The sequence below is a fragment of the Sapajus apella genome, unplaced genomic scaffold (genome assembly GCF_009761245.1).
Source record: "Sapajus apella isolate SASKATOON/1434 unplaced genomic scaffold, GSC_monkey_1.0 scaffold371, whole genome shotgun sequence".
NCBI lineage: Eukaryota > Metazoa > Chordata > Mammalia > Primates > Cebidae > Sapajus > Sapajus apella.
In genome coordinates, this window is record NW_022437310.1 from 47,542 (window position 1) to 75,512 (window position 27,971).

Consider the following 27,971-nt stretch of genomic DNA (forward strand, 5'->3'; position numbering starts at 1 on the left):
TAAGCAAATCACACTTCACACAAGACCAAATCAGTGTCTAGTCATATCACAAAAATGAAAAATATTCTCAGTTTAAGAATGTGATATTCTGATGGGAACGTTCTACTGGTCCCTAGATTAAGTCATGCTAGAAGTAGATGAGCCTGCTTTTCAGATCCATGGGACAAAACCTCCCTCATCTGCTAGATCTTAATCATGTATTCTCTGACCTAAGTCAGCACAAGCAATTAAAACCTCTTCCCAAAAATCTTCACACATTGCCCTAACTACTTTCCAGAAGCATTGCAGCTATACTGATTTATCTCATCATATATGATGGTGAACGAATAGCTAGAGAAATTTACATAGGAGACTGGACTGATGGATGAATTCTAACAACCTTTACATAAGAATCTGTGGAGTCAGCAGAATGACTCACATCTGGAATCGGAGAATTTAGAAGGCCCAGGGAGGGAGATCACTTGACCTCAGGAGTTGAAGACCAGCCTCGCCAACATGGTGAAACCCCGCCTCCACTAAAAATACAGAAACTAGCCAAGTGTGGTGGTATCCACCAGGGATCCCAGCTAACTGGGAGGCTGAGTCACCAATTCAATGGTACTCCGTGCTCTTGATGGTGTCACTTACCGATACCACAGGTTCTATTAGGAGCAGGGTCCCCTTCAAGCTCTTCACAGTGGGTACTGTGTGCCATCACCATGTTTACCCCAGTGTCCCCAGAACACTGCTTTGCCTACTGGGCCTCAGCAGAAATGGGAACTGAATGGAAGTTCAGTAGCCTCAGACATTTAGATCAACAGACTAGATGCTACTTGTCTGTAGGATCTTAGGTGGTACAGAGATTCCTGTAAACATGATTTAGCCTCTTGCTGAGAAACACAGGTGCTTCTGTGCCTATGTCAGAAATCAACAGCCTCTTGCTGAGAAACACACATGGTTGTGCACCTGTGTTAGAAATGAACAGCTGAGACTTCACCCTTAGTCCTACACCTGCCTTACTGCAGACATGGAAAAGGTGCTACATACTGTGGCCTCTCTCATCCATTTTTAACAAAATGTTAAGGAAGCAATTTATATTTGCCTAGAAGTATGGGAAAAACTTAATAAATTCTGATGAAGAGAGTGTTCAGTTTCTCAGAGCAAAGACAGAATACCGTTCAGCACTTTCGTAACGGTGAATCTATAGAATTTACCTTCTGTCTTCAGCTGGCAGCCTGGGTAGTAGGCTGCTTGACTCATAAGAAGTTTATTTTTGCTGCCTTTGTATTTCTGTTCCTCTTCATGATCTTTTCGATCTTCTGTAAATAAATTCAGAAGAGCAGGTCACATTGAGCAAATCACACTTCACACAGACCAAATCAGTGTCCAGTCATAGCACAAGGACATAAAATATTCTCAGTGTAAGAATGTGATATTCTGGCTGGAATGTTCTATCGGGCCCTAGATTAAGTCACCTCAGAAGTAGATGAGCCTGCTTTTCAGGCCCATGGGACAAAATCTCTTTCATCTTGTAGATATTAATCATCTGTCCTGTGACCTAAGTCAGTGAAAACAATTAAAACATTTTCCCCAAAAATCATCAAAAATTGCCCTAACTACTTTCTAGAAGGGTTGCTGCAGTACTAATTATCTCATCATATATCATGGTCAATGAATGTTTAGAGAAATTTATATAGGATACTGGACCGACGGATGCATTCTAACAACCTTTACTTTAAAAAGAATCTGTGGAGCCAGCATGGTGGCTCGCACCTGGAATCCAAGCAACACAGGAGGCCCAGGCACGCAGATCACCTGACCTCAGGAGTTCAAGACCAGCCTGGCGAACATGGCGAAACCTTGCCTCTACATAAAGTACAAAACTTAAGCCAGGTGTAGTGGTGCCCACCGGGGATCCCAGATAATTGGCAGGCTGAGGCACCAGTACCAGGGTACTCCCAGCTCTTGATGGTGCCAATTACAGATACCACAGGTTCTATTAGGAGCAGGGTCCCCTTTAAATTCCTCACATGGGGTAATGTCTGCTATCACCATGTTTCCCCCAGGGTCCCCAGAACACAGCTTTGCCTACTGGGTCTTTACCAGAAAGCAGAACTGCATGGAAGTTCAGTAGCCTCAGACCTTTAGATCGGCAGACTAGACGCTGCTTGTCTGTAGGACCTTATATGGTACAGAGAGGATTCCTGTAAACATGATTCAGCCTCTTGCCGAGAAAAACAGGTGGTTCTGTGCCTGGGTCAGGAATCAATAGCTGGGATTGTAACCCCAGCCCCACACCCACCTTACTGCAGATGTGGAAATGTTGCTAAATATTTTGGCATCTGTCTTCCATTTTAACTAAAAGTTAAAATACCCACTGCTATTTTCTACAAGTATGGGAAGGATGAAATTAATTTTGATGAAGAGAGCAGTTAGTTTCTCCAGACAAGACAGGACATCATTCATCACTTTCGTGGTGGTCAACCTATAGGACTTACTGTATGTCTTCAGCCGATAGTTCAGGGAGTAGTCCACCGGACTCATAAGAAGTCTATTTTTGCTGACTCCAATATTCGGTTTGTTATCTTCCTGTTCGAAGAAGGATTTCTCAATGCCTTCTGGAACGTTCAACTCTGTGTTTTTTCTGGAAGGAGGCCTGTCAGATGCCACCTTGCTGATGTTTGGGGCAGAACACAGAAGGCCAGGGACTGGAGAGAAGAAACCCAAACACACAATGGATTAGAAACTGGTGACATCAAATTGGTTCAATCGGGACTGAAGGATGTCACTGACAGCCTTGCCTATTGATTTGAAGATGTTGTTTCCCCACTTTTACTCTTCTCATCTCCACTCCTAGTCTCCTTAAAGTCAACTCGTCTTAGCTACTCAGTCACCTTGAAGCCAGGACATAAACCCTCCTATCATTATCTTGTTTATGAGTTCTGCAGGATCTTATATGGTACAGTGAATATTCCTGTAAACATGATTTAGCCTTTTGCTGAGAAGAACAGGTGGTTCTGTGCCTGTGTCAGGAATCAATAGCTGGTATTTTAACCTTAGTCCCACACCCGCCTTACTGTAGACCTGGAAAAGTTGCTAAACACATTAGCCTCTGTCTTCCTTCTTTAACTAAATGTTAAAATACCCACTGTTATTTTTCTAGAATTATGGGAAGAATGAAATTAAGTTTGAAGAAGAGAATGTATCATTTCTCAGAAAGAAGACAGGACATCGTTCAGCACTTTCGTGACAGTGAACCTATAGAACTTACCTTCCGTCTTCAGCCGGCAGCCCAGATGGTAGGCCACTTGACTCATAAGTTTATTTTTGCTGTCTCTGCATTTCTGTTCTTCATTGTGATCTTTTCGATCATCTGTAAACAAATTCAGAAGAGCAGGTCACATTAAGCAAATCACACTTCACACAAGACAAAATCAGTGTGCAGTCATAGCACAAGGACGTAAAATATTCTCAGTGTAAGAATGTGATATTCTGATGGAAATGTTCTAACAGGCCCTAGATTAAGTCATCTCAGAAGTAGATGAGCCTACTTTTCAGATCCATGGATGAAAATCTCCATCGTCTGGTAGATCTTCATCATATATCCTCTGACCTAGTCAGGGCAAATAATTAAAGCTTTTTCCCAAAAATCTTCAAAAATTGCCCTAACTACTTACCAGAACAATTGCTGCAATACCAATTTATCTCATCATATATCATGGTCAATGAATGGTTAGAGAAATTTACATAGGAGACTGGACCAAGGGATGAATTCTAATAACCTTTACTGTAAAAAGAATCTGTGGAGCCAGCCCGGTGTCTCATGCCTGAAATTCCAGCATTTTAGGAGGCCCAGAAGGGCAGATCACTTGACCTCAAGAGTTCAAGGCCAGCCTGTCCAACATGGTGAAACCCTGCGTTTACTAAAAATACAAAGATTAGCCAGGGGCTTTGGTGCCCACCAGGGATCCCAGCTAAAGGGGGAGCTGAGGCACCAGTAGCAAGGTACTCCTTGCTCTTGATGGTGCCATTTACAGATACCACAGGTTCTATTAGGAGCAGGGTCCTCCTTGAGATCCTCAGAGGAGGTACTGTGTGCTATCACTGTGTTTCCCCCGGTGTCTGCAGAACACTGCATTGCCTACAGCAGAAACCGGAACCAAATGGAAGTTCAGTAGCCTCAGACATTTAGACCAACAGACTGGATGCTACTTGTCTGTAGGATCTTATACGGTACAGAGAGGATTCCTGTAAACATGATTTAGCCTTTTGCTGAGAAAAACAGGTAGTTCTTTGCCTGTGTCAGAAATCAATAGCAGGGATTGTAACCCCAGTCCCACACCCATGTTACTAAAGACATGGAAAAGTTGCTAGATACTTTTGCCTTTGTCTTCCATTTTTAACAAAATGTTAAAATAACCATTTCTATTTTCTACAAGTATGGGAAGGATGAAATTAATTTTGATGAAGAAAGAGGTTAGTTTCTCAAAACAAGACAGGACATTATTCATCAATTTCATGGTGGTCAACCTATAGAACTTACTGTATGTCTTCAGCCGGTAGTTCAGGAAGTAGGCCACCTGACTCATAAGAAGTCTATTTTTGCTGGCTCCGAAAGTCGGTTTGTTTTCTTCCTGTTGGCAGCAGGATTTCTCAATGCCTTCTGGAACGTTCACCTCTGTGTTTGTTCTGGAAGGAGGCCTGTCAGATGCCACCATGCTGACATTTGGGGCAGAACACAAAAAGCCAGGGACTGGGGAGAAGAAACCCAAACATATGATGGATTAGAAACTGGTGACGTCAAATTGGCTTAATCGGGACTGAGGGATGTCACTGACAGCCTTGCTCATTGATTTGAGGGTGTCACTTCCCCGCTTTTACTCTTCTCATCTACAATCTCGATCTCCTTAAAGTCAACTTGTCTTAGCTACGCAGTCACCTTGAAACTCGGAAATAAACACTTCTACCTTTATCTTGCTTATACGTTTTGCAGGATCTTATATGGTACAGAGAAGATTCCTGTAAACATGATTTGGCCTTTTGCTGAGAAGAACAGGTGGTTCTGTGCCTGTGTCAGGAATCAATAGCAGGGATATTAACACTAGTCCCACACCCACCTTACTGCAGACGTGCAAAAGTTGCTAAACACATTAGCCTCTGTCTTCCATCTTTAACAAAATGCTAAAATACCCATTGCTATATTCCTAGAAGTATGAGAAGGATGAAATTAAGTTTGAAGAAGAGAGTGTATCATTTCTCAGAAAGAAGACAGGACATTGTTCAGCACTTTCGTGACAGTGAACCTATAGAACTTACCTTGCGTCTTCAGCCAACAGCCCAGGTAGTAGGCCACTTGACTCTAAGAAGTTTATTTTTGTTGTCTCTGCATTTCTGTTCTTCATTATGATCTTTTTGATCTTCTATAAACAAATTCAGAAGAGCAGGTCACATTAAGGAAATCACACTTCACACAAGACCAAATCAGTGTTCGATCATAGCACAAGGACATAAAATATTCTCAGTGTAAGAATGTGGTATTCTGACAGGAACGCTCTAATGGTCCCTAGATTAAGTCGCCCTAGAAGTATATGAGCCTGCTTTTCAGAACCATGGGACAAAATCTCCCTCATACGGTAGATCTTAATTATATTCTCTGACCTAAGTCAGTGCAAAAAATTAAAACTTTTTCCCAAAATCCTCAAAAATTGCCCTGCTTTCCAGAAGGGTTGCTGCAATACTGATTTACCTAATCATATATCATTGCCAATCAATTGTTAGAGAAATTTATATAGGAGTCTGGACCAAGGGATGAATTTTAACAACCTTTACTGAAAAAAGAATCTGTGGAGCAGGCATGGTAGCTCACGCCTGGAATTCCAGCACTTTAGGAGGCTCAAGCAGGCAGATCACTTGACCTCAGGAGTTCAAGACCAGCCTGGCCAACATGGTGAAACCCCGCCTCTACTAAATATACAAAAATTAGCCAGATGTGGTGGTGCCCACAGGGGATGCCAGCTAATTGGGGAGTTGAGGCACCAGTACCAGGGTACTCCCTGCTCTTGATGGTGCCACTTATGGATACCACAGGTTCTATTAGGAACAGGGTCCCCTTCCAGTGCCTCACGGTGGGTACTGTGTGCTATCACTGTGTTTCCCCCAGTGTCCCAAGAACACAGCTTTGCCTACTGGGCCTTAGCAGAAACCAGGACCGAATGGAAGTTCAGTAGCCTCAGACATTTAGACCAACAGTCTAGATGCTACTTGTCTGCAGGATCTTAGGTGGTACAGAGAGGATTCCTGTAAACATGATTTAGCCTTTGGCTGAGAAAAACAGGTGGTTCTGTGCCTGTGTCAGAAATCAATAGCTGGGGTTGTAACCCCAGTCCTATACCCACCTTACTGAAGATGTGGAAAAGTTGCTAGATACTTTTGCCACTGTCTTCCATCTTTAACTAAGTGTTAAAATACCCATTGTTATTTTCTACAAGTATGGGAAGGATGAAACTAATTTTGATGAAGAGAACGGTTAGTTTCTCGAGACAAGACAGGACATCATTCATCACTTTCATGGTGGTCAACCTATAGAACTTACTGTATGTCTTCAGCTGGTAGTTCAGGAAGTAGGCCACCTGGCTCATAAGAAGTCTATTTTTGCTGACTCTGATATTCTGCTTGGTCTCTTCCTGCTGGGAGTAGGAATTCTCGATGGTATTTGGAAAGTTCGTCTCTGCCGTCTTCCCGGAACACATCTTGCAGGATGCCACCATGCTGACATTTGGGGCACCACAGGGAGAGCCAGGGACTGGGGAGAAGAAACCCAAACACATGATGGATTAAAAACTGGAAATCAAATGGTTTTAATCAGGACCGGGGGATATCAGTAACTCAAATTCTTAACTTACTGTTGAGAAAAACCTGATCCCTCCTCACAGTACTTTAGGGTCCTTAACCACAAAAACAAGGTTCGCAATGCTTGAGCTGAGAACTGAAGGCGCTGTCTGCAGCTCAGACTCTGAAAAGAGTGTGGGAGAGAGTGGCCAGTGCCCCAGGTAACGGTCTGCTGTTGCAACAACAGAATTAGAAGCTGGGCGTGTCATGGAATCTTAGGAGCCCTTCATTCCATTGCCCAGGGTTTGCTAAAACACAGGCCTCCTGGTCTCACCTGAGGTCACAACAGATGGGGACCATTACTCTATAAGTCACTCTCAGTATTTGTGTACTGTTGTGACAATGCCACAGTCCCATCTCATTCCCAATACATCTAAGCATGTGCCTCATTTTTCATCTCTTATGTGTATAAAACCATCAAGGCAGAAACAGTTTCCCAACACGTGATACTTTCTTAATGCTAGTCATGAAGTCAGTCACCTCTCCTTCTCATATGTTAAACAGAATTGAAGGCTTTTCCACAAGCTTAAGTTATCAATCTATTACACTGCCATCATACCCTCTGAGTCTTCTGCAGTTTTTTCTGTATCCACTAGAAAGTCAATGAGTAATTCATTTCTTCAAAATGTTTTCTTTCCTGGCTCAATATTCTTCTTGCTGCATCCCATGGTTATGCTATTTAGTTTTTCTTACTGGCAGGTGCCACTACACTGATGTTTGTGGCAGAAAAGGCTTTTCATTACACTTAAGACCTGTGTGACGTCCCTATGTCCAAAGCTTCCTCTATGTGGGATGATTTGTTTTTTAATGTGACTGAACACTACATCTCATACTTCTCACTTATGGATATCATTCTAGTCCCAGAAGAGCTCTTTTCAAGGTGTCATGTCATTGAAATCATTTCTATAGAGATCTCTTGAAAGCATATGTGACCATCTATCTTGGGAAATCTTGGAAACCTCATATGATTTTGTTGTTTTCATTACATTTTTTCCAAGTGGTCCCCTTACGGAATACTCTGATAGATATTTTTCTGATTTCGTCTAACACCATTGATGTGTGGTTGCATCCCGCTAACCAAACACAGCAAGATCAAAGTGATGGTCAGGGGTGGTTGGTGGTCCTCCGTGTTGCTGTGCAATAGAAGGTAAATTTGAGATGAGAGGAACGAGTAGGGAAGAGTGATCCCCTGAACCACGCCCTCACTTTCTCAGCCATCATCTCCACCTAGGTTTTGTGAGCCTGGGATTTGGGAGACTGTTCTGTATCCCAAGTCTCCTATGTTTGGCTGCTAGGCTTGCCTAAGTTGAGGGTGCAATAGATGTGACCCTGGGCTACCCAGCATTCATGTGGCACTGAAGGAAGGAGAACTGGATCAATCCCACTGGAAAGTGTGCCTCTCTGCAGCCCCCACCATCCTCCAACTACACTGTAATGATACTGCTTTGAGATATATCAAAGGCTTTAACTAAATATATGTTCTAGTATCTGGGAGGCCTGACCTGTGGCAGAATGAAAAGCTGTCAGGTTTCTTCATTTTTAAAATGATGAAGCTGCAGGTTCACAAAGTTATGTGGCTTACTTGAGGTCACACATAGATGAGTTTTGAGAACTGCTAGTAAAAGCAATTACAATAATTATTCCATAATTATTCATAGAATCCACGTCATTCAGTAAATATTCATATAATTATTCAGTTATTATTTGTTGACCAATTTGTACCAGGCATTTTGCTCAAAACTGTGCACACATTTGGACAGCATATCTTCATCATAATCTTCAAGGTAATGCTGTTATCCCAACAATCAGGTAAGAAACCTCAACAAGAGGGCTAGGAAATCATGAATTTGGCCATATTTCCATTGTTTGGTTTCTGTGATGCTGGATGAATGACCAGAATGAGTCACAAGAAGAGTATTCACTCCTGTATCATTTTTCAGGACAGAGATGTGCCCTCCTAGAGTATTGCTACCAAAATTCAGAAGTGTCTGCAACCTTGCTTTAATAGCATGGGAAATAACCTCTATTACCTGGAATTTCCCTGGAACTTTGGAATATACAAGAGAAGTATGAGACTTGGGTCTTCCTTTGACTGTATTTCATTCTCTCTTCTATGGAATACGAATGATTCTCAGTAAGACTTTTGCTTTTTTTCTTTTTCTTTACTTTTCTTTTTTTTTTTTGAGACAGAGTCCTCCTCTGTCACCCGACTGAAATGCAGTGGCACAATCTCAGTTCACTGCATCCTCTGCCTCCTGGGATCAAGTGATTCTCTCGCCTCAGTCTCCTGACTAGCTGGGACAATAGGCACATACCACTAAGCCCAGCTAATTTTTGTGTTTTTAGCAGAGACAAGCTTTCACCATGTTGGCCAAGATGGTCTTGATATCTTGACGTTGTGATCCACTCGTTTTGGCCTCCCAAAGTGCTGGGACTACAGGTGCGAGCCACCACACCTGGCCGACTTTTGCCTTCTTATAACCACAATATATGTTTTATGAAGAAGATTTTACTGCTAGCTCCATTTAGAAAGAATAAATATGAGCTACGGTTTAGGTTTTATGCCCTGGACTTACTATTTTTATGATGTCTCTTTGGAGATTAAATTTTCATGTAAATAGGAAAATACTTATTACTTATAAAAGCAAATCTGTTATTGGTTTGAGTTTCTGATGCTGAAGCACAAACTGTTGACTTTCTCTTTGTCTGTCCCCATCAGTGCCGCTCATTGTCTCCCAGTATGACCTGGCCATGCCCCTGCACTTACCTTCATCCTGCTCAACCATCTCCATGCACCGTCCAATTCCATCTGTGATTCAGGCTCCTCCCAAGGCTCCCTGAAACGGGTACAGGTCTCAGGACATCAGACACATTCCAGGGACAATAGTAACCCATACTGTAAAGCGGGCAGCTGTGTTCCCACTCCCCTGAAGTTGGCAGTAATGTCCTAGGACTGGAAGAAATATTGTCCCTTGTTAGGGGATCTGTTCTTCATGTCTCAGGGTCTGTGATCTAGTGCACACAACTGTCCTGAATGTGAATGAACTTGCTAAATTTCTGGTTTCTTGCTAGGTGGGTAGAAGAGATTTGTAAGACTTCCTTACTTACCCATGTCTGCTAAGTCTGAAATCTTACCAGTATGATTCCTTATCTTGTAAGGGGCAGCATAGGGAAAATTGGCCCCATTGCCATGCAAAGAGAGGTAAAGTGAATTTCTACTCAAAGCAACCTTGAATTTGAAACTGGGTCTTCCACTGTTTCAAAGCTGGACTGTAGGTCCAACTGTGCATATATTTGGACATCATATCTTCATCAGAATCCTCAGGCATGTGTACTCAAGGGCTTTTGTGTCAGCTGTACTCAGTATAAAGTTATTTCTCATTATGTCAAGTTATAATTAACTTGCCAGGATATAATTCATTATGAAGATCAAGTTATTTATCATTATGGCAAGCACAAATTTAGAAGACTTATTAAATTTACTTCTTTGTTTCCCCAGCTGGAAACACTCAATAGCTACTGATATCACCAGTGTCCTCTGAATACCTTGGCTGTGTTAACTGCTTTGACTCAACATGGAGCAGAGGCATGGGTGTACTGTACCTCAAGATGCTGAAATATGGCTGAAGTCCAGGGTCACTGGCCCAGGCCATCCACTGAGGTCATCTCATGTGGCATCGGCCACTGGTTTCAATGAACCCACCATCACTACACTTCTCATGAATCACCAGTCACTAGACTGAGAATTGTGTGAAAGCTGGGATCCTATTTTACTCACCTCTGTGGTCATGGTTCTTAGCTAAGGGCCCAGCACAGAGGGACCTCTCAGCAGTGTACATCCATGACTAAATAAAATTGATTAGAAACCTCCCACCCTTTCACCTACATTTCTGTCCCCAATGTCTTGTAAGGGATGCTCTTTCTCTCAGAATGCTGCAAATCCCCTTCCCTAGAGAGGCGCCTGCCCTACACCATCCCTGCCCCAGGATCCTCTCCTGTGGGAGCTTGAAGGAAGACTAGTCTGTTCTGAAAATGTTCTTTTTTTTTCTTTGGAGACGGGGTTTCACTCTTGCTACCCAGGCTGGAGTGCAATGGCACAATCTCGGCTCACTGCAACCTCCATCTCCTGGGTTCAAGCAATTCTCCTGCATCAGCCTACCGAGTAGCTGGGACTACAGGTGTGCACCACCATGCCAAGCTAATTTTTTTGTATTTTCAGTAGAGTTGGGGTTTCACCATGTTGACCAGGATAGTCTCACTCTTGACCTTGTGATCCACCCGCCTTGGCCTCCCAAAGTGCTGGGATTATAGGCGTCAGCCACCATGCCCGGCCAATCTGAAAATGTTCTCTTATGCTTCCCCCTGTCATTAGGAGCAATGTCCTTTGACATACCCTCCCATCCTCCGGGCTGCCACAACACCTCAGTTGGGTAGAACTACCGTATCTTGTTGAAATGATCTGCTTATGTTCTTCCACTCACTGGCTTGAGTTTCTTTACAGACATTAAATACCTGAATTCCAAGGGCTTAGCACAGTATAAAGAAAATTAAATAATAAATGTTTATGAGAAGCTTCCCTCAACTGAATGTGGGTAACCCCCCATATAGGCACTGACAGCTAAGCAGAACCCGGGCACAGTTAGGGCTTGAGGAATGTCTCACTTTATAGTGTTACTACTCAGCTATTTCCTTTTATATAATCCTTTACATAATCATATATTAGTTTATCGAAATAGGGCTTGAAGTCTCCCTTTATATAATCCTCTATATATAATCATATAATAGTTGATAGTATGAGTGCCTAAAGAACATTTCCCTACATATATACCTATAATTATACCTTAATTCATAATCGGAGGAATGCCTAGAGTGGACACAGTACAGAGCATGAATTAAGGAATAAGCAGCTTATAATCTGTGGAATGCCTGGAGCAGATACAGTGCAGAGCATGAATTAAGGGAAAACAGTTATACCACGACAAGAATCCATGGCCCAGGCGGCAGCGTTCAGTATCGTAAAGATACCCGCCATATGTTAGGCTTAGGGTGAGAGCCACTCCTCCTGATAAAGGAGTTGTAGGACCTTGCTCCAGTTCTTGTGGAAGGCTGCCCTCAGACCGGCAATCCACCTTGGTGACTGTAAACTTTATCAGCTCTTGCTACGGTGCTGCTTGAAAATCATCTTCCCATAGAATTCATTGGAAGCTGCCAGAAGGTGGCGGTAACCTTGACAGCTCAGTCACTGCTCTGTGACTTAAGGCATCCTCCTATAAATCTTCTTAGAAGTTTTCCCATAGATAGAAGTATCACACACTGCACCCTCTTCACTGCACACGGCCCACCTTCAAGCCTCGGTGACTTAATGGGGGTGGACCCCTTACTGCACACGGCCCCTGCCTTCATGGGAATGGGCCCCTTGCTGCGCGCTGTCCACCTTCTGGCCTAGGTGACCTAATGGGGTGGACCCCATGTTTTATTGCTCACAACCCTATCACTATCCTTAAAGATGATTTCACTCACTGCCCTGCCCCCTAACCTATACACAATAAATACTCATGCTTCTGGACATTCGGGGCTCATTCACCAGCCTTGGCTTATAGGTGGCGTGGCCCCCATTCAGCCCAGCTGCATTTTCTTTGTACTTCTGTGTCCTGTCTCTTTATTTCTCAGATCCTGCGTCTCAGCACAGCATAAGGCTCACCCCACGACCCGGTGGGGCACTCAGCCCTACATCGGGCTCCAAACGCACCCTACACTGAAGGTGCAGAAAAATAGTATAAGTATCACTGCTTCATATGCAAGCAAGGGACACTTACTGTGGCACCTGACCTAGGGCAGAGCTTTTCGATGTAAGAATGGACATCTCCACCCTTCTCCAAGCACGGTTATTCCCTCTAACCCACACTGACCTCAAGAGTATCCATTGCTATGGCAGCCCTGAGGTCGAGGTTCCTATGTCTGGGGTGAGGGCTCATAGTCATATCATCCCCCTCTTGTAGTTGAAGCTGCCCCTCACTATAAACCAGCTCTGATCTACCCTATGGCTCTCCCTGGCCAGAGGCAGGAGATTCCTGTGGAGTCAATTTCTCTCTCAGTCCTCACTGCTCAGCTCATGCTGCTCCTTGAGAATTTAAGTGATCATAGGTATTGCCCATTTCCCCTCAGGCTTCTGTCCCAGTTTGTCCTTATTCTCCCCTTCTTTGGTTTTCCTTTATCAGTGCCTTGTCCTTTGTGGATTATTCTCATCCCCTAAACCTGCTGACTTTCTTTCTTCCACCTGTTCCCTCAGCTCTGGGATCCCAGCATGTAGACTCAGCTCGGGCTCCTGCAGGAGACACACAGTCAGGTCTCAGCTGAAGGTCCGAGGCAGCACTGAAAACCATCTCAATTCCTCATAGACTCAGAGAAAACAGAGCAGGAAGGGACCTCAGAGAGGTACAATAAGCCCCTATCTTACCGATGAGGAACATGAGCCCAGAAAGACTGAGACTCTCCCAGGCTCCTGCCCTCACCACTTGGTGGCAGCAGATCCACCACAAGCCTTGGCCTCAGCCTCCCTGTGCAGAGCAGGTAACTCACCCTCCAGAAGCTCACTGCTGCCTTTCAGAAACTTTAAATGAAAAATAGCAATTGCCATTGTGAAAACAAAAAGAGTAAAAGGCCCTTTCCTTGGACAAACCCTTTATCACAGTTCTATAGTCCTGGCATTTATACTTAGTCAGCTGTCATTCACTGGCTGGTAGACTGGGGCAGGGAGCACACAGGATTAAATAGCGTTTCACACAACCCTGCTTTCCCGGCCTGCACTCTCAGCTCCTCCATTCTTCTTCAGAAACTTTCTTCTGCTAGAGTCCAAGCCCTCACCTGGGTCATTTCTCCATGAAGATCCCTGTTATTTTCTTCCTCTCCTGGAGATAGAAAGGGCAGAGATTGGTTCTGGGCCTCTATAGTCTTAGGTTTTCTCCTAAGCCAGCCAGGTCAGCTGAAAGCAATCATGACTCAGAGAGGTCAGGACAGTGAAGAGGAGCACGGGCTCACAAGGACAGGCCCTCTTGGAGATGGTCAGGACCGTAACATGGGCAACATCTGACCAATTCTGCTGGGGATGATGCAAAAAAAATTAAGTGGAAGATGCTGCCATGAGGAGAAAAGGGAATAACCAAAAGAGTAGGGGAAGAAGAAAAATAAAATGTTTTCAGTAACAATAGAAAAAAATGCAGAGCCCGGAGGCAAAGCCCCCTGTCACAGAGGGTTAGTTCCAGGCTGAAGAGCCTAATCAAGAAATTCCTGCTGGACTTTGCTCGGCCCCATTTCAAAATGGTTTTGGATCAGTGACTTTGTTCCCTCCACTTTCCCTCTTTTTGAACAAGAATCACTAGCATCGTTATTCTGTGACTGTCCCACCAGTGCACACTGAGGACAGATAAGCTGTTTGTTCAGCTTCGCAAGTCAACAGAGGTAAGGGAATTATATCAAGGATCTGTACTTGGGCCAGGCACGGTGACTCATGCCTGAAATCCTAGCACTTTCAGAGGCCTAGGGAGATGGACCCCCTGAGGTCAGGAGTTTCAGACTAGCCTGGCCAATAGGGCAAAACCCCATCTCTACTAAAAATACAAAACAATTAGCTGAATCCAGTGGTGCATGTCTGTAATCTCAGCTGCTCAAGAGGCTGAGGCAGGAGAATCGCGTGAACCCAGGAGGCAGAAGTTGCAGTAACCCAAGATCACACCACTGCACTCCAGCATGGGTCACAGACCAAGACTCGCTCTCAAAAACAAAAACAAAAAAGAATCTGTACTTAATGGAAACCCTCAGAAGCCTCATTCACACTTGGTATAGATGATTTAAATGAGATTTTAAACTTTCGATCAGATTAGAGCTACATGACATTTTTCACTTTGAACTAATTCATTCATGACACGAAACTTGAAAACCTTAGGTGAGAGGGTGAATGTATTTTGCCTCTGTGAGGAACGTGAATGTCTGGGGACCAGAAGTTGAACTGTGATAAGTGGAATTTCTAAAATGGTCTCCAAACCTGCTGTACCCTTATCTCTGGAACTTGTTAAGCTAATGAGACATTTCTGTGATTATGTTGTTACATGGCAATCATATGGCTTTAAAGAGTGATATGGTTTGGCTCTGTGTCCCCACCCAAATCTCATGTTGAATTACTATCCTGAGTGTTAGAGGTGGGGCCTGGTGGGAGGTTATTGGATCATGGGGAAGGTTTCTAATGGCTTAGCACCATCCCCTAAGTGCCGTCGCATGACAGAGTTTCCATGAGATCCAGCTGTTTAAAAGTATGTAGCACTTTCCCCCGCTAGTCTCTCTTTCCCTTTCCCTCTCCCTCTCTCTCTCCCTCTCTCTCTCCCTCTCTCTCTCCCCCTCTCTCTCTCTCTCTCTCTCCCCCTCCCCTCCCCCCAGGTCCCTGCCGGCCATGTGGAGACCATGCCTGTTTCCACTTCCACCATGATTGTAAGCTTCCTGAGGCCTCCCCAGAAGCAGAAGCCTGCACAGCCCACAGAACCGTGATCTGATTAAACTTCTTTCTTTATAAATCACCCAGGTCATTCATTATAACACTGTAAGAACAGACTAATACAAAGGCTGAGTTCTCCTGAGTGCACTGGATGGAATCACAACACTCCCTAAGTGTCAGAGATTTCTCTAGTGGGTAGAAGACATAGTCAGAGAGAGGATGGGAGCTGGAGAAGAATTCCATGGGCTGTTGTTGGTTGGAAGATGGGAAAGGTGAGAAAGAATGCAGGTGGCCTCTCGAGTCAGGGTGTCTCCTGGCTGAGAGCCAGGAGCACTAAAAAAGGGATCTCAGTCCTCCACCCACAAGAGGAATTCTGCCAATACATCTGTAGTGAACTTGGAAGAGTAGCCTGAGCTCTAGATGAAAAACACAGGCAGCCCATAACTGGATTTCAGCCTCCTAAGACCCTGATCAGAGAACCCAATCATTCCTGATCCTGTAGTTTCAAACCACTAACTTGTTATAATGCACTAATAGGTAGCAACAGAAAACTAGTTACAGGTTCCTATCTGTACTCTGTTTATATTTTCACATACATGTATGCTAATCCCTATTGGCACAAAAAAGAAAAAAAAAGCAAGGGGCTACAGTAAAATATTATACTTACCTTTACGGGAGCACTGTAAGGGCTGTTCCAGAGCCCTTGCAACTTGAAGAAGATAATGAAGGGCATTTCAGGCAGGTGAGAAGTGTCTCTTCAATGTTACCAATCCAATTTCTGAAAGAAAAAAAAAGATGGTAAAATATTTAATTCCCAGCCAGGTGTGGTGGCTCATGCATGTAATCCCAGTACTTTGGGAGGCTAAGGTGCGTGGATCACCTGGGGTTGGTAGTTCGAGACCAGCCTGACCAACATGAAGAAACTCTTTGTCCACTAAAAATACAAAATTAGCCGGGCATGGTGGTACATGCCTGTAATCCCAGCCACTCGAAAGGCTGAGGCACAAGAATCACTTGAACCCTAGAGAAAGAAGTTGCAGTGAGCTGAGATTGCACATAGCACTCCAGCATGGTGGCTCATGCCTGTAATCTCAACACTTTGGGAGGCTGAGAAGGGCAGATCACCTGATGTTGGGAGTTCAAGACCAGCCTGACCTACACGGAGAAACCCCGTCTCTACTAAAAATACAAAATTAGGTTGGCATGGTGGTGCATGCCTGTAATCCCAGGTACTCAGGAGGCTGAGGCAGGAGAATTGCTGGAAACCATGAGGCAGAGGTTGCAGTGGGCCAAGATCTCACCATTGCACTACAGCCTGCACAACAAGAGCGAAACTCCGGCTCAAAAACAAACAAATGTAACTCCGCATAACATTATCTGAAAATTCATCATCTACATTTCTAATAGATGGATTTTTTTTTTAGCTCTTTCACTTGTGATCACCAGACAAGGTTTGATAGTAACTATCTGTTACCAGCATAGACGAACCAATTCAAGGAGAGCAATAAACAGGATTACTACTAAGTTCCCCCAAAGAAAGTCCTTAGAATAAAATATCTCCTCTAGTTGACACAGGAATAAGACAATGGTCCATTAGATAAAATCCCAATCTAATAAAAGCTGAGATGTAATGTTGTCTGTTTCCCAAATTTAAATTTTGTTCAGGCTCCATCACGATAACCAGGGATTGGAAAATGATTGCAAAGAGCCTCTGGGGAATCTGGGGAGAAAAGAAATGTAGTCTATATTCTAAGAGGGGACTGAGGTGATGGCTACAAAATTCTACATATCTAATGAAATTATTCAGTTCTACATTTGTGATTAGTGACTTTTATTACTAGTAACTTGTTTAATGAGATTTCTGGTTTCAACTCCAACTTGTAAGGAGCCAGGAGGTCACCACTTGTCCTCATAACAAGAAAGAAGCTGAACAAACTGAAAATTATCAAACTTTATTAGAGGGACTAGAGGAGAGGTCACAGGACAAATTGCCTTGCTGAAAAGAAAGACAGGCAAACACAGGGAACAGAAGCTGCTGAAGCCAGCCACTGGGAGGAGCACTTAAATGATACTGACAGATGACTAGACGCTGAGGGTGGCCTGGCTTGAGCATTCAAAACTCCTTGGGGCCCAGATTTAGGGGGGATCTCACACTTTTCTAAGTTTTACCACCTGGAGCCCAACCAGGTTCTCATGGTAAAGATCAGAAAAATGCCCACAGAACTGACACTGCCAACTTCAGCACTAATTATAAAGCTACAGTAACCAAAGAGTATGGAAATTTGTGAAGGAAGAAAAAAACAGACAAATAGGTCACCAGAAAAGACTACAGAGCTCAGAAATAGACTGATCTTTGAGAAAGGTGCAAAGGCAATTTAACAGGGAAAGGATAGTCTTTTCAACAAATGGTGCTAGAATGACTAGATATCTACATGTGAAAAATAAATAAATCCAGACACAGATTTTACACCTTTCACAAAATGGATCTTACACCTGAATGTAAGGTGCAAAACTGTAAGACTCCTAGAGGATAACATAGAGGAAAATCTGGGTGACTTTGGGTTTAGCGATGACTTCTCAGATACAATGTCAAAAGCACAATCCGGGAAGAAAAAAATTGATAAGTTGAACTTCATTAAAATTAAAAACTTCTGCTCTGTGAAAGACATTGTTAAGAGAATGAATAAACAAGTGATAGACTGGGGAAAAAAACATTGGCAAAATACAGATCTGATCAAAGTGTGGTGTCCAAAATATATAAAGGACTCTTAAAACTCAATAATAAAAAAGCAAACCACTCAATTTAGAAATGGGCAAAAGATCTGCATACTTCACCAGAAAAAGACATATGGATGGCAAATAAGCATATGATAAAGATGCTCGATATCATGTGTCACTAGGAAATTGCATATTAAACCAATGAGATACCACTACACTATAATATATACTTAATAGAATGGCTCCAATCCAAACAAGTGACAATACCAAAGGCTGGCAAAGATGCAGAGCAACGGGAACTCTCATTCACTGCTAGTGGAAATGCAAAATGCTAGTCACTTTGGAAAACAGTTTGGCAGTTTTTTTTTTTTTGGCAAAGCTAAATATAGCCTTGCCACATAGTCCTGCAAATAGCAGTTTTAGGTATTTACCACAGTAATGTGAAAACATGTTCACTCAAAACCTTGCATCCAGGTATTTACAACAGTTTTGCTCATACTTGTCAAAAACTGGAAATAACCAAAATATCCTTTACTAAGTGAATGGCTAAACAAACTGTGGAATATCTGTACAACAGAATATGATTCCGTGATAAAAAGAAATGAGCTATCAGGCCATGAAAAGACATGGGGGAACTTTAAATCCATAATGCTAGGAAGAAACTAGTCTAAAGACTCTACACACTGTATGATTCCAACACTAGGACATTCCAGGAGAGTCAAAATGGTAGAGATAGTGAAATGATCAGTGATTGCCAAGCGTGGAGGAGGGATGAATTGGTTGAACACAAGGAGGTTTTCAGCAGTGAAACTCTGTGAGATACTGTACTGAGGATTCATGACACTAGGGAATTGTCAAAACCCACAGAACTATAAAACTCAAAGAATGAACCCTAATGTAAACTATGGAGTTTAGTTAATAATAACATATCAATATTGATTGATCAATTGAAAACATCTATCACACTAATGCAAGATACTAATGATAGAGGAAATTGTGTTCTAGGGGACAAGAGAGAATAGGGGAATTCCCTGTGCTCTCAGCTCAATTTATCTGTAAACCTAGAATTATTCTAAAAAATAATGTCTATTAAATTGTATTAAAATTATGACATGACAGCCCCAAATCAAAATGTTGGTGGCATCCTGTTACTGTGTGGTTAATACTGGGCATTGGGGTGGATCAACCTGGAGTCAGAACGGTTGTAGATATCAATGCCTGTGCCTTCAACCTCTGGTTCTGTTGGTGACCCTGGAATCCAGAGAGCAGGTCAGTTAGCTTGAGATAGCCTCAGTGCTCCAGATAGTGCAGGCTTCTGGTAAGGACAGGGAGAAATCATCTCAGGGCAGTGATATGACTGATACAGATTTTATTTTGGATATGGGTGAATCTTGAAGTCGGAAAAAGTATTTAACTTAGAAGACAGATACTCTCTGCTCATGATGTTAAGAACAAATTTAGAATCGTTGTTAAACTTACATCTTTATTTCCCTAGCTGGCCAGGACCTCATCAGTAGCTACTGATGTCACTAGTGTCCTCTGATCACCTTGGCAGTGTTAACTGTTTTGACCCAACAGGAAACTGAGATGTTGCTTGTACCTAAGATGCAGACACCTGGCAGAAATCCAGGGTCACTGGCCCAGAGCAAGTCATCCAGCTGTTGATAACAACCAGAAGGGGGACCCAGCCATCCACTGAGGTCATCTCCATGCAGCATGAGCCACTTGCTCTAATGAAGCCACCATCACTACACTTCTCATAACTTGCTATTCACTGGACTGAGTCCTGTGAAAGCTGAGATCATATTCTACTCGTCTCTGTGTTCATGATTCCCAGCTTAGGGTCTGGCACTAAGGAAGGTCTCAGCAGTGTTCACTGAAGATAGGATAAAAGTGACTACAGACATCCAATTCAATCACCAACATTCCTCTCCAAAATGTCCTACCAGGGATGCTATAATTTCTCCCAAGATGCAGCAAGCCCCCTTCCTACACCTGTAGACCCCTGCTCTACACCAGTCATGCCCCAGGATCTTCTGTGGGACACTGGAGGAAAAACGGGACTACTCTGAAGAATTCCTCTTATGGTTCCCCTTGTCATTAGGAGCAATGTCTTCACTAACACTCCCATTCTCTTGGCTGCCATGACACCCCACTTTCAGAGAATCACTATATTTTCTTGAAATCATGTCTCTGTGTTCTTTCTCTCATGAGCTTGAGTTCCTTGGGGAAACACTACTATTTGAACCCCGAGCGCTTAACACAGTGTAGAGAAAATTAAACACCCAGTAAATACTCATATCATATAGATACCTTCCTCAACTGAAAGTGCAGAGGAAGAGTGTAACTATCACTGCTTCATACTGGCAAGAAAAACTTACTCTGACACCTGATCTAGGACAGAACTGTTTCATTTAAGAACAGACATCTCTAACCCTTCTCCAAGCATGTTCCTTCTCTCTAACCCGCACTGACCTGAAGAGCATCCACTGCTATGGCAGCCCCGAGGTCGAGGCTCCTGTGTCTGGAGTGGGGCTCACGGTCGCATCCTCCCCCTCTTGGAGTTGGTGCTGCCCCTCACTATAAACCAGCTCTGATCCCTGGCCAGCTTTGGCTCTCCCTGGCCAGGGTCAGGAGACTCCTGTGGCGTAAGTTTCTCTCTCGGTCCCCACTGCTCAGCTTGCGCTGCTCCTCGAGTGGTTGAATGATCATAGGCCCATTGCCCATTTCCCCTGAGGCTTCTGGCCCAGTTTGTCCTTATTCGCCCCTTCTTTGTTTCTCACCTGTTCTAGCATTGACTTGTCCTTTGCAGGTTATTCTCTTTTCCAAAACCTGCTGACTTTCTTCCAACTGATCCCTCGGTTCTTGGCTTCCAGGGTGTGGACTCAGCTCAGGCTCTGCAGGAGAAACACAGGGACGAGAGTCAGGAGTCAGACCCAGAGAGGTCAAAGGCAGGTTACAGGTCCATGCAGTGTTAAAGACCATCTCAGTTCCTCAAGGACTCAGAGAAAACTGAGCAGGAAGGGACCTCAGAGAGGTACAATAAGCCCCTACTTTACTGATGAGAAAACTCAAGTCCAGAAAGACTAAGACTCTCCCAGGCTCCCTCACCACCTAGTGGCAGGAGATAGACCACACAAGCCTTGGCCTCACCCTCCCTGTGCAAAGCAGGTAACTCACCCTCCAGAAACTCACTGCTGCCTTTCAGAAAACTTTGGATCCAATACAGCAATTTCACCTTGCAAACAGAGTAAAAGGGCCTTTCCTTGGACAATTCTTTATCATGGTTCTATATTCCTGTTACTTATTCTCAGTCTATTGTCATTCACTGACTTGTAGATTGGGGCAGGGAGCACGTGAGGATTAAACAGTGCTTAACACAACCCTGCTTTCCCAGTCTGAGCCTTCAGCTCCTCCATGCTTCCTCAGGAAGTTTCCTCTGCTGTAACTGCTGGAGAGTCCAGGCCCTCACGTGGGTCATTTCTCCATGAAGATCCCTGTTATTTTCTTTCTCTCCTGGAGATAAGAGACGGCAGAGAACGGTTCTGGGACTCCATATTTTTAGGTTTTCTCCTAACCCAGCCAGGTCAGCTGAAAGCAATCATGACTGAGAGAGGTCAGGTCTGTGAAGATGATCTCAGAGGAACACGGGCTCACAAGGACAGCCCCTTGTGGAGATGGACAGGACTGTGACACGGGCAATATCTGGCCAATTCTGCTGGGGATGATGGACCAAGGATTAAGCAGAGGATGCTGCCATGAGGAGAAAGGAGAAGAACCAAAGGAGTGGGGAAAAAAATAAGATAGATAATAATGGTTTCAAGAAATGCAGAGCAAATGTCCCAGAGGCAAAGTCCCACAGAATGGAGGCTCAGTTCCAGGCTGTGGGTCCTACTTAAGAACCTCCTGCTGGATTTTGCCCAGCTCCACTTCCGTACTATTCTGGGTCAGTGACTTCTTTCTCCCTTTCATGTTCCTTCTTTTTGAACTAAAATCACTGTAATTCTTATTCCGTGTCTGTCCCGCCATTCCTCAGGAGCAGATAAGCAGTTTGTTCAGTTTCACGGGTTGATGGAGGTAAGGAAATTATGTCAAGGATCTGTATTTAATGGACACACATAGAAGCCTCATCCACACCTAGTGTGGATGTTTTAGATGAGATTTTATAATTTGGAACTGATGTGGACTATGTGACATTTTCCATGTTAAAATAATGCTTTAATAACATGAAATTTGGAAACTTTAGGGGAGTGGATAAATGCATTTTGCAGATGGGGGAATGTGAGTGTCCAATTGTGGTAGATGGAATTTCTGAAATGGTCCCCAAACATGCCATACCCTTGTCTCTGAAGCTTATTAAGGTGATGAGACACTATTCCTGTGATTATGTTGTTACATGACAGATACATGACTTGAAGATGGTGAGGTTACCTGCATGAACTGGATCGAATCGCATCACTCTGTAGGTGACAGAGCTTTCTGTGGCTGGTTGGAGAAGATGAAATCAGAGAAGGAAGGAGCTTGAGAAGGACTCCATGAGTTGTGATTGGTTGAAAGATGGAAAAGATAGGTAAGGAGGAAAGCGGGTGGCCTCTGAAGTCAGAGTGTCTCCTGGCTGACAGCCAGCACAGAAAAAGGGCCCTCAGTCCCCCACAAACAAGAATAGAAACTTTTTCCAATATCTGCAGTGAACTTGTAATAAAAGCTTGAACACTAGAGAAAAAGCATACCCAGGTCATTCCTGGATTTTAGCCTCACATGACCATGATCAGAAAACTCAGGAAAGAAGGAAAAGAAGGAAAGAAGGGAGGGATAGGGGAGCAGACAAACTTACATGAAGATGAGAAGATCCAGGGGAACTTACACCACCAATATTTTCCATTAACAGGAACACGCTAACTAGTTAAGAGACAGAGACGCACTACTATAAAACCATATACTGTTTCCACGGCGTACAATCCTTCCTGCGTCTCTGAAACACTGTCTCTGGCCTGCTGTTGTTAAAGACACTGAGTCTTCCCTTTGGACAATTTTGGCACCCACAGGAATGAGATGGGACGGCGAAGCCTAGAACACCAGGCCACGGCCTTCCCTGCTGCTCCTTGTCTACTCCAGAAGCTAACCGGCTGCAGGTGGAGGTCTTAGTTCCTGGGTCTGACATCATCCCTTTGCCTTTCTCACTGGGCTTCTCTCCTTGCACTGGCTCCCACTCCCCCTGGACCTGGCAGGTGACCATGTGAGAAGGATACAAACAGGCCACGCCACTTTCCTTCTCCCCCTTTTGATGCCTGCAGTGGTGGGTTCCATGGGGCAGTGACCTGACATTTACTCATTGTGGTCCCCCTACCCCAGAGCAGGGCCTGGCACCTAATAGCCACCCTGTGAATGCTCAGTGAAAGAAGGCAACCACCACAAGGTCCTGAGGACCCAAGAATTCCACAGTGGCCCATCAATTTTAAGTCCTACACGATTCCACAATGGGAGATGTGAAAGGCCTTCAAAAGTGGCCACTCTCTGAAACATTCTACTGGCAGCGGAGCCATGTTTCCCCATCCTGGACACATCTAGAGGGCACCGCCTAAAACCAGACACATCTCCCCACCCAGGAGAGCTCAGGGGACTTAGCCTGGGAAATGCAGGTGGACAGGGAGGGCGGACCATGAAATTTGAAGAGGTGAAAGCAGGTGAAAGGAGACAGCAAGGTAGAATCAGAGAGAGAAATGGGGACGGAGATTGGGGGGTGAGAGGGGAAGAGAGAGGAGAGGGATGCAGATCCAGCCACTGAGGAAAAGGCCTGAAGAGAACACTGTCCTCTCCTGGAGTCAAATAACTTCCACCGGACCATGCACCGCAGCTCGTGGGTGGCACACGCAGGTCATGCTGCGATGTTTAGGGCCTAAGGAATCTTCCCTTCTCATCTGAATCGTATTGGAGAGAGGACTCTCTGACCCCATCCAGCTGGCAGTGCCTCGTGATTTTTACCTGTTGGATCTGGCAGCTCTTCACATCAGCCCACACCGCGTGAGGTTGCTTTTGGTGCACCAAATGGGGAAGATTCCACATCAGTGCCTCAGAGAGTCCACCGGGAGCCCTGGACAGCAGGAGTCGGTGGTGCCCCAGCTGGCGGCCCAGAGCACACAGCACTGTAGCTCCAGACACCCTCAGGAGGACAGTAAAGGACGATATGCTGGTGAGAGCCTGGATCAGCAGGAACCTCCGCCTGGGTCTCAACATGATTGGCCTTCATATGGGCTATGACATAAAAGAGAGAAATCAAGGTTAACACTGAGATTCAGGGCTTGGGCAAGTTAAAGGATGAAACTGCCATTTGTTGAGACTCGGAAGACTGAGAAAGGAACATATTGAAAGGTGGTGAGGAACTAGAGTTGGTTGGGTTTCTGTCATATGCAATCAACAGTCCTGACCAGACTGGGCAACATAGTAAGGCCCTGTCTCTGAAAATAAAAAATTAGCCAAGCATGGTGGTGCACATGTGCAGTCTCAGCTCCTTGGGAGACTGAGGCAGGAGGATTCCTTGAGCCTTGAGTTAGAGTTTACAATGAGCTATGATGGCACCACTGCCCTCCAACCTGCAGAATGAAAAAAAAAAAAAGGTCCTGATTAAATACTTGAGTAGCCAGAGACGTTTTCACAAAGTAAGTACTCTTTGAGGCAGATCTTGGTGAACACAATTCCATTCTTTCTGTTAGGAAATTAAGAGAGTGTGGGTGTGGTTAGTTAATGCTGACTGAACTATCTTTAGAATCTCATCCACTGGTCTATCTGGTCTATTTCTATATGTATATTCTATCTGCTGTCTCACTGAGTTTGCTAGTTTATGCTGCAGTAACAAAAGCCCCCAAATCTTAGCAGCTGCACATACAAAGGTTTATTTTCATCGACATTTCCTTTGATGGCAGGTTAACTGTGACTCTAGACAAGCTATTTTGTTAGATGGTGAACACTGTGATACTTGGAGAATTTTTGAATGTGGTTCATTCATTCATTCAACAACTATTTCTTCAATATCTGTTTCATACCAGGCAGGGTCAAGTACTGAGACTACAGTAGTAAACAACAGACAAGATCTCTAATTTCCAAGAGCTTATATTAAAATGAGATTAAACACATACAAAATAATCATAATAATATTATATTCACAAATTAAATAGACAGTAAATATTCTAAATTAGAAAAATATAAAATGATTAAAACTAAAATGGCCAGGTGCGATGGCCCACACCTGTAATACCAACACTTTGGGATGCCAAGGTGGGAAGACCATTTGACCCCAGGAGTTTGAAACCAGTCTGGGAACCATAGGAAGACCATGCATACAAAAGATACAAAATTAGCCAGGCGTGGTGGTGCATGCCTGTAGTCCCAGCTACTAAGAAGGCTGAGGTGGGAGGTTGCTGGAGCCTGAGAGGTCAAAGCTGCACTGAGCAACGATCATACCACTGCACCACTGTACTCCAGCCTAGGCAACAGAGCGACACCCTGTCTCAAGAAAAAAAAAAAAAAGACGCTTTTTTCCTCTCCGGCTGTCTAAGGATAGGCCGCCATCATGAACGACACAGTAACTATCTGCACTAGTAAGTTCATGACCACCCGACTGCTTCAGAGGAAACAAATGGTCATTGATGTCCTTCACCCCGGGAAGGCAGCAGTGCCTAAGACAGAAATTTGGGAAAAACCAGCCAAAATGTACAAGACCACACCAGATATCATCTTTGTATTTGGATTCAGAACTCGTTTTGGTGGTGGCAAGACAACTGGCTTTGGCATGATTTATGGTTTCCTGGATTATGCAAAGAAAAATGAACCCAAACATAGACCTGCAAGACATGGCCTGCATGAGAAGAAAAAGACCTCAAGAAAGCAACGAAAAGAACGCAAGAACAGAATGAAGAAAGTCAGGGGGACTGCAAAGGCCAGTGTTGGTGCTGGCAAAAAGTGAGCTGGAGATTGGATCACAGCCGAAGGAGTAAAGGTGCTGCAATGATGTAATCTATGGCCATTGTGGATTTTTCACGAGAAGCTTAATAAACTAAAAACTTTCGTGTGAAAAAAAAAAGAAGAAGAAACAATTTAATCGATATACTCCTGAAATTATTATGTAAAATCCTATTGTCTATATTACATCACATCAGCCTTTACTTTAACTGGCTTAACAATTAGTTAGATATGATCCATAAAATATTCCTGGTAATTAAGTATACCTAAAAACAATTAACTATAAAAGAGGTACTGCCTTGACAGGAAGATTGTAAAAATTTTTAAAGACAAATAAATAGGCCGGGCGCGGTGGCTCACGCCTGTAATCCCAGCACTTTGGGAGGCCGAGGCGGGTGGATCACGAAGTCAAGAGATTGAGACCATCCTGGTCAACATGGTGAAACCCCGTCTCTACTAAAAATACAAAAAATCAACTGGGCCTGGTGGCATGTGCCTGTAATCCCAGCTACTCAGGAGGCTGAGGCAGGAGAATTGCCTGAACCCAGGAAGCAGAGGTTGCGGTGAGCCGAGATCACGCCATTGCACTCCAGCCTGGGTAACAAGAGCAAAACTCCGTCTCAAAAAAAAAAAAAGACAAATAAATAGAGAATAAAACCTGTAGCTCTGTGAGGCACAAATAACATCTAATTGAAGTCACAATGAATATCTAGCAATCATTCTGAACACCACAGAATTCATTTAATACATTTTGCCTGAGCTCCCAACCGATCTCACTTACCAACACCTGTATATAGCCAAGAAATTGACAATCATTTATAAATTACCACCTATGACTGCATCTGCTCTACCCACTTAAAAAATTTCATGTATTTCTTTATTATTTATTATTTTTTGTAGAGATTGGATCTTGCTATGTTGCCCAGGTTGGTCCAGAAACAGACCCACACTGATTTCATCAATCAGATGACTATACAGCTATCCAACTGATGAAAAAAAGTGCTACACAGTGCAGAAGAACAAAGACGGTCTTTTCAATACAGGGTGCTGGATCATGCAGTCACATCCATGTAGTAAAAAGTGAATCATGGCTGGGTGGGGTGGCTCGCACCTGTAATCCCAGCACTCTGAGAGGCTGAAGCGGGCAGACTACTTGAGGCCAAGAGTTTGAGACCAACCTGGGAAAACGTCGAATCCCCATACACCTATGGTCTCAGGTACTCAGGAGGCTGAGTTGGGAGGACTGTTTGAGCCAGGAGGTGGAGGTTGCAGTGAGCTGAGATTATGCCACCCCGCTACAGCCTGAGCAATAGAGTGACAGCCTATCTGGGGCAGGAGCGGGGGAAGCATAAACTAAAATAAAATTGCTATGTGGTTAAGTGTTCATATTCTTAGATTAAGCATTGATTAACAGGACACAAAAAGCAGTCACCATAAAGGAAAAGATTAATTAAGTATAATTTCATTAAAATTAAGAAACTCAGGCTGGGTACACTGGCTCATGCCTGTAATCCCTACACTTTGGGAGGCCGAGGCAGGTGTATCACTTGATCCCAGGAATTCCAGACCAGCCTATGCAATGTGTTAAAACCCAATCTCTACTAAAAATACAAAAAAGAGCTGAGCATAATGGTGCTTCCCTATAGGTCCCAGCTACTTGGGGGCTTGCTCAGGCAGGAGGATCACTTGAGCCTTGGGAGGTGGAGGTTGCACTGAGCTACGATTGTGCCACTGCACTGCAGCCTGAACAACAGAATGAGATCCCGTCTCAAAAAGAAAGAAAAAAAAAAAACTGGAGAATCTCCATTCATGTAAAAACACCATTAAAAGAGTGAAAAGTCATGCTACAGTTTGAAAAATAGAAAAATGTAATACATATAATACCTGTGTATCCTAGAAAGGTCACACATCCAGAATAAAGTATTACAAATCAACAGGAAAAAAA

At 43.9% G+C, this 27,971-nt stretch overlaps 1 protein-coding gene and 1 pseudogene across 1 annotated transcript in view; one reads left to right on the forward strand and one right to left on the reverse strand.

Annotated features, from left to right (window-relative positions):
* The window catches only part of LOC116545791 (neuroblastoma breakpoint family member 3-like), a 33,206-nt gene extending 8,889 nt beyond the window's left edge, over positions 1 to 24,317 (reverse strand). Inside the window, 10 exon segments of the mRNA XM_032272250.1 lie at positions 1,194 to 1,298; positions 2,478 to 2,687; positions 3,251 to 3,352; positions 4,523 to 4,732; positions 6,572 to 6,747; positions 6,910 to 6,991; positions 13,123 to 13,192; positions 16,120 to 16,130; positions 20,854 to 20,967; positions 24,053 to 24,317. Of these exon segments, the coding sequence (XP_032128141.1) occupies positions 1,194 to 1,298; positions 2,478 to 2,687; positions 3,251 to 3,352; positions 4,523 to 4,732; positions 6,572 to 6,747; positions 6,910 to 6,991; positions 13,123 to 13,192; positions 16,120 to 16,130; positions 20,854 to 20,967; positions 24,053 to 24,317 (1,345 nt within the window).
* Positions 24,318 to 25,596: 1,279 nt separating this feature from the next.
* Positions 25,597 to 26,147, forward strand: LOC116545788 (annotated as a pseudogene).
* Positions 26,148 to 27,971: the final 1,824 nt, after the last annotated feature.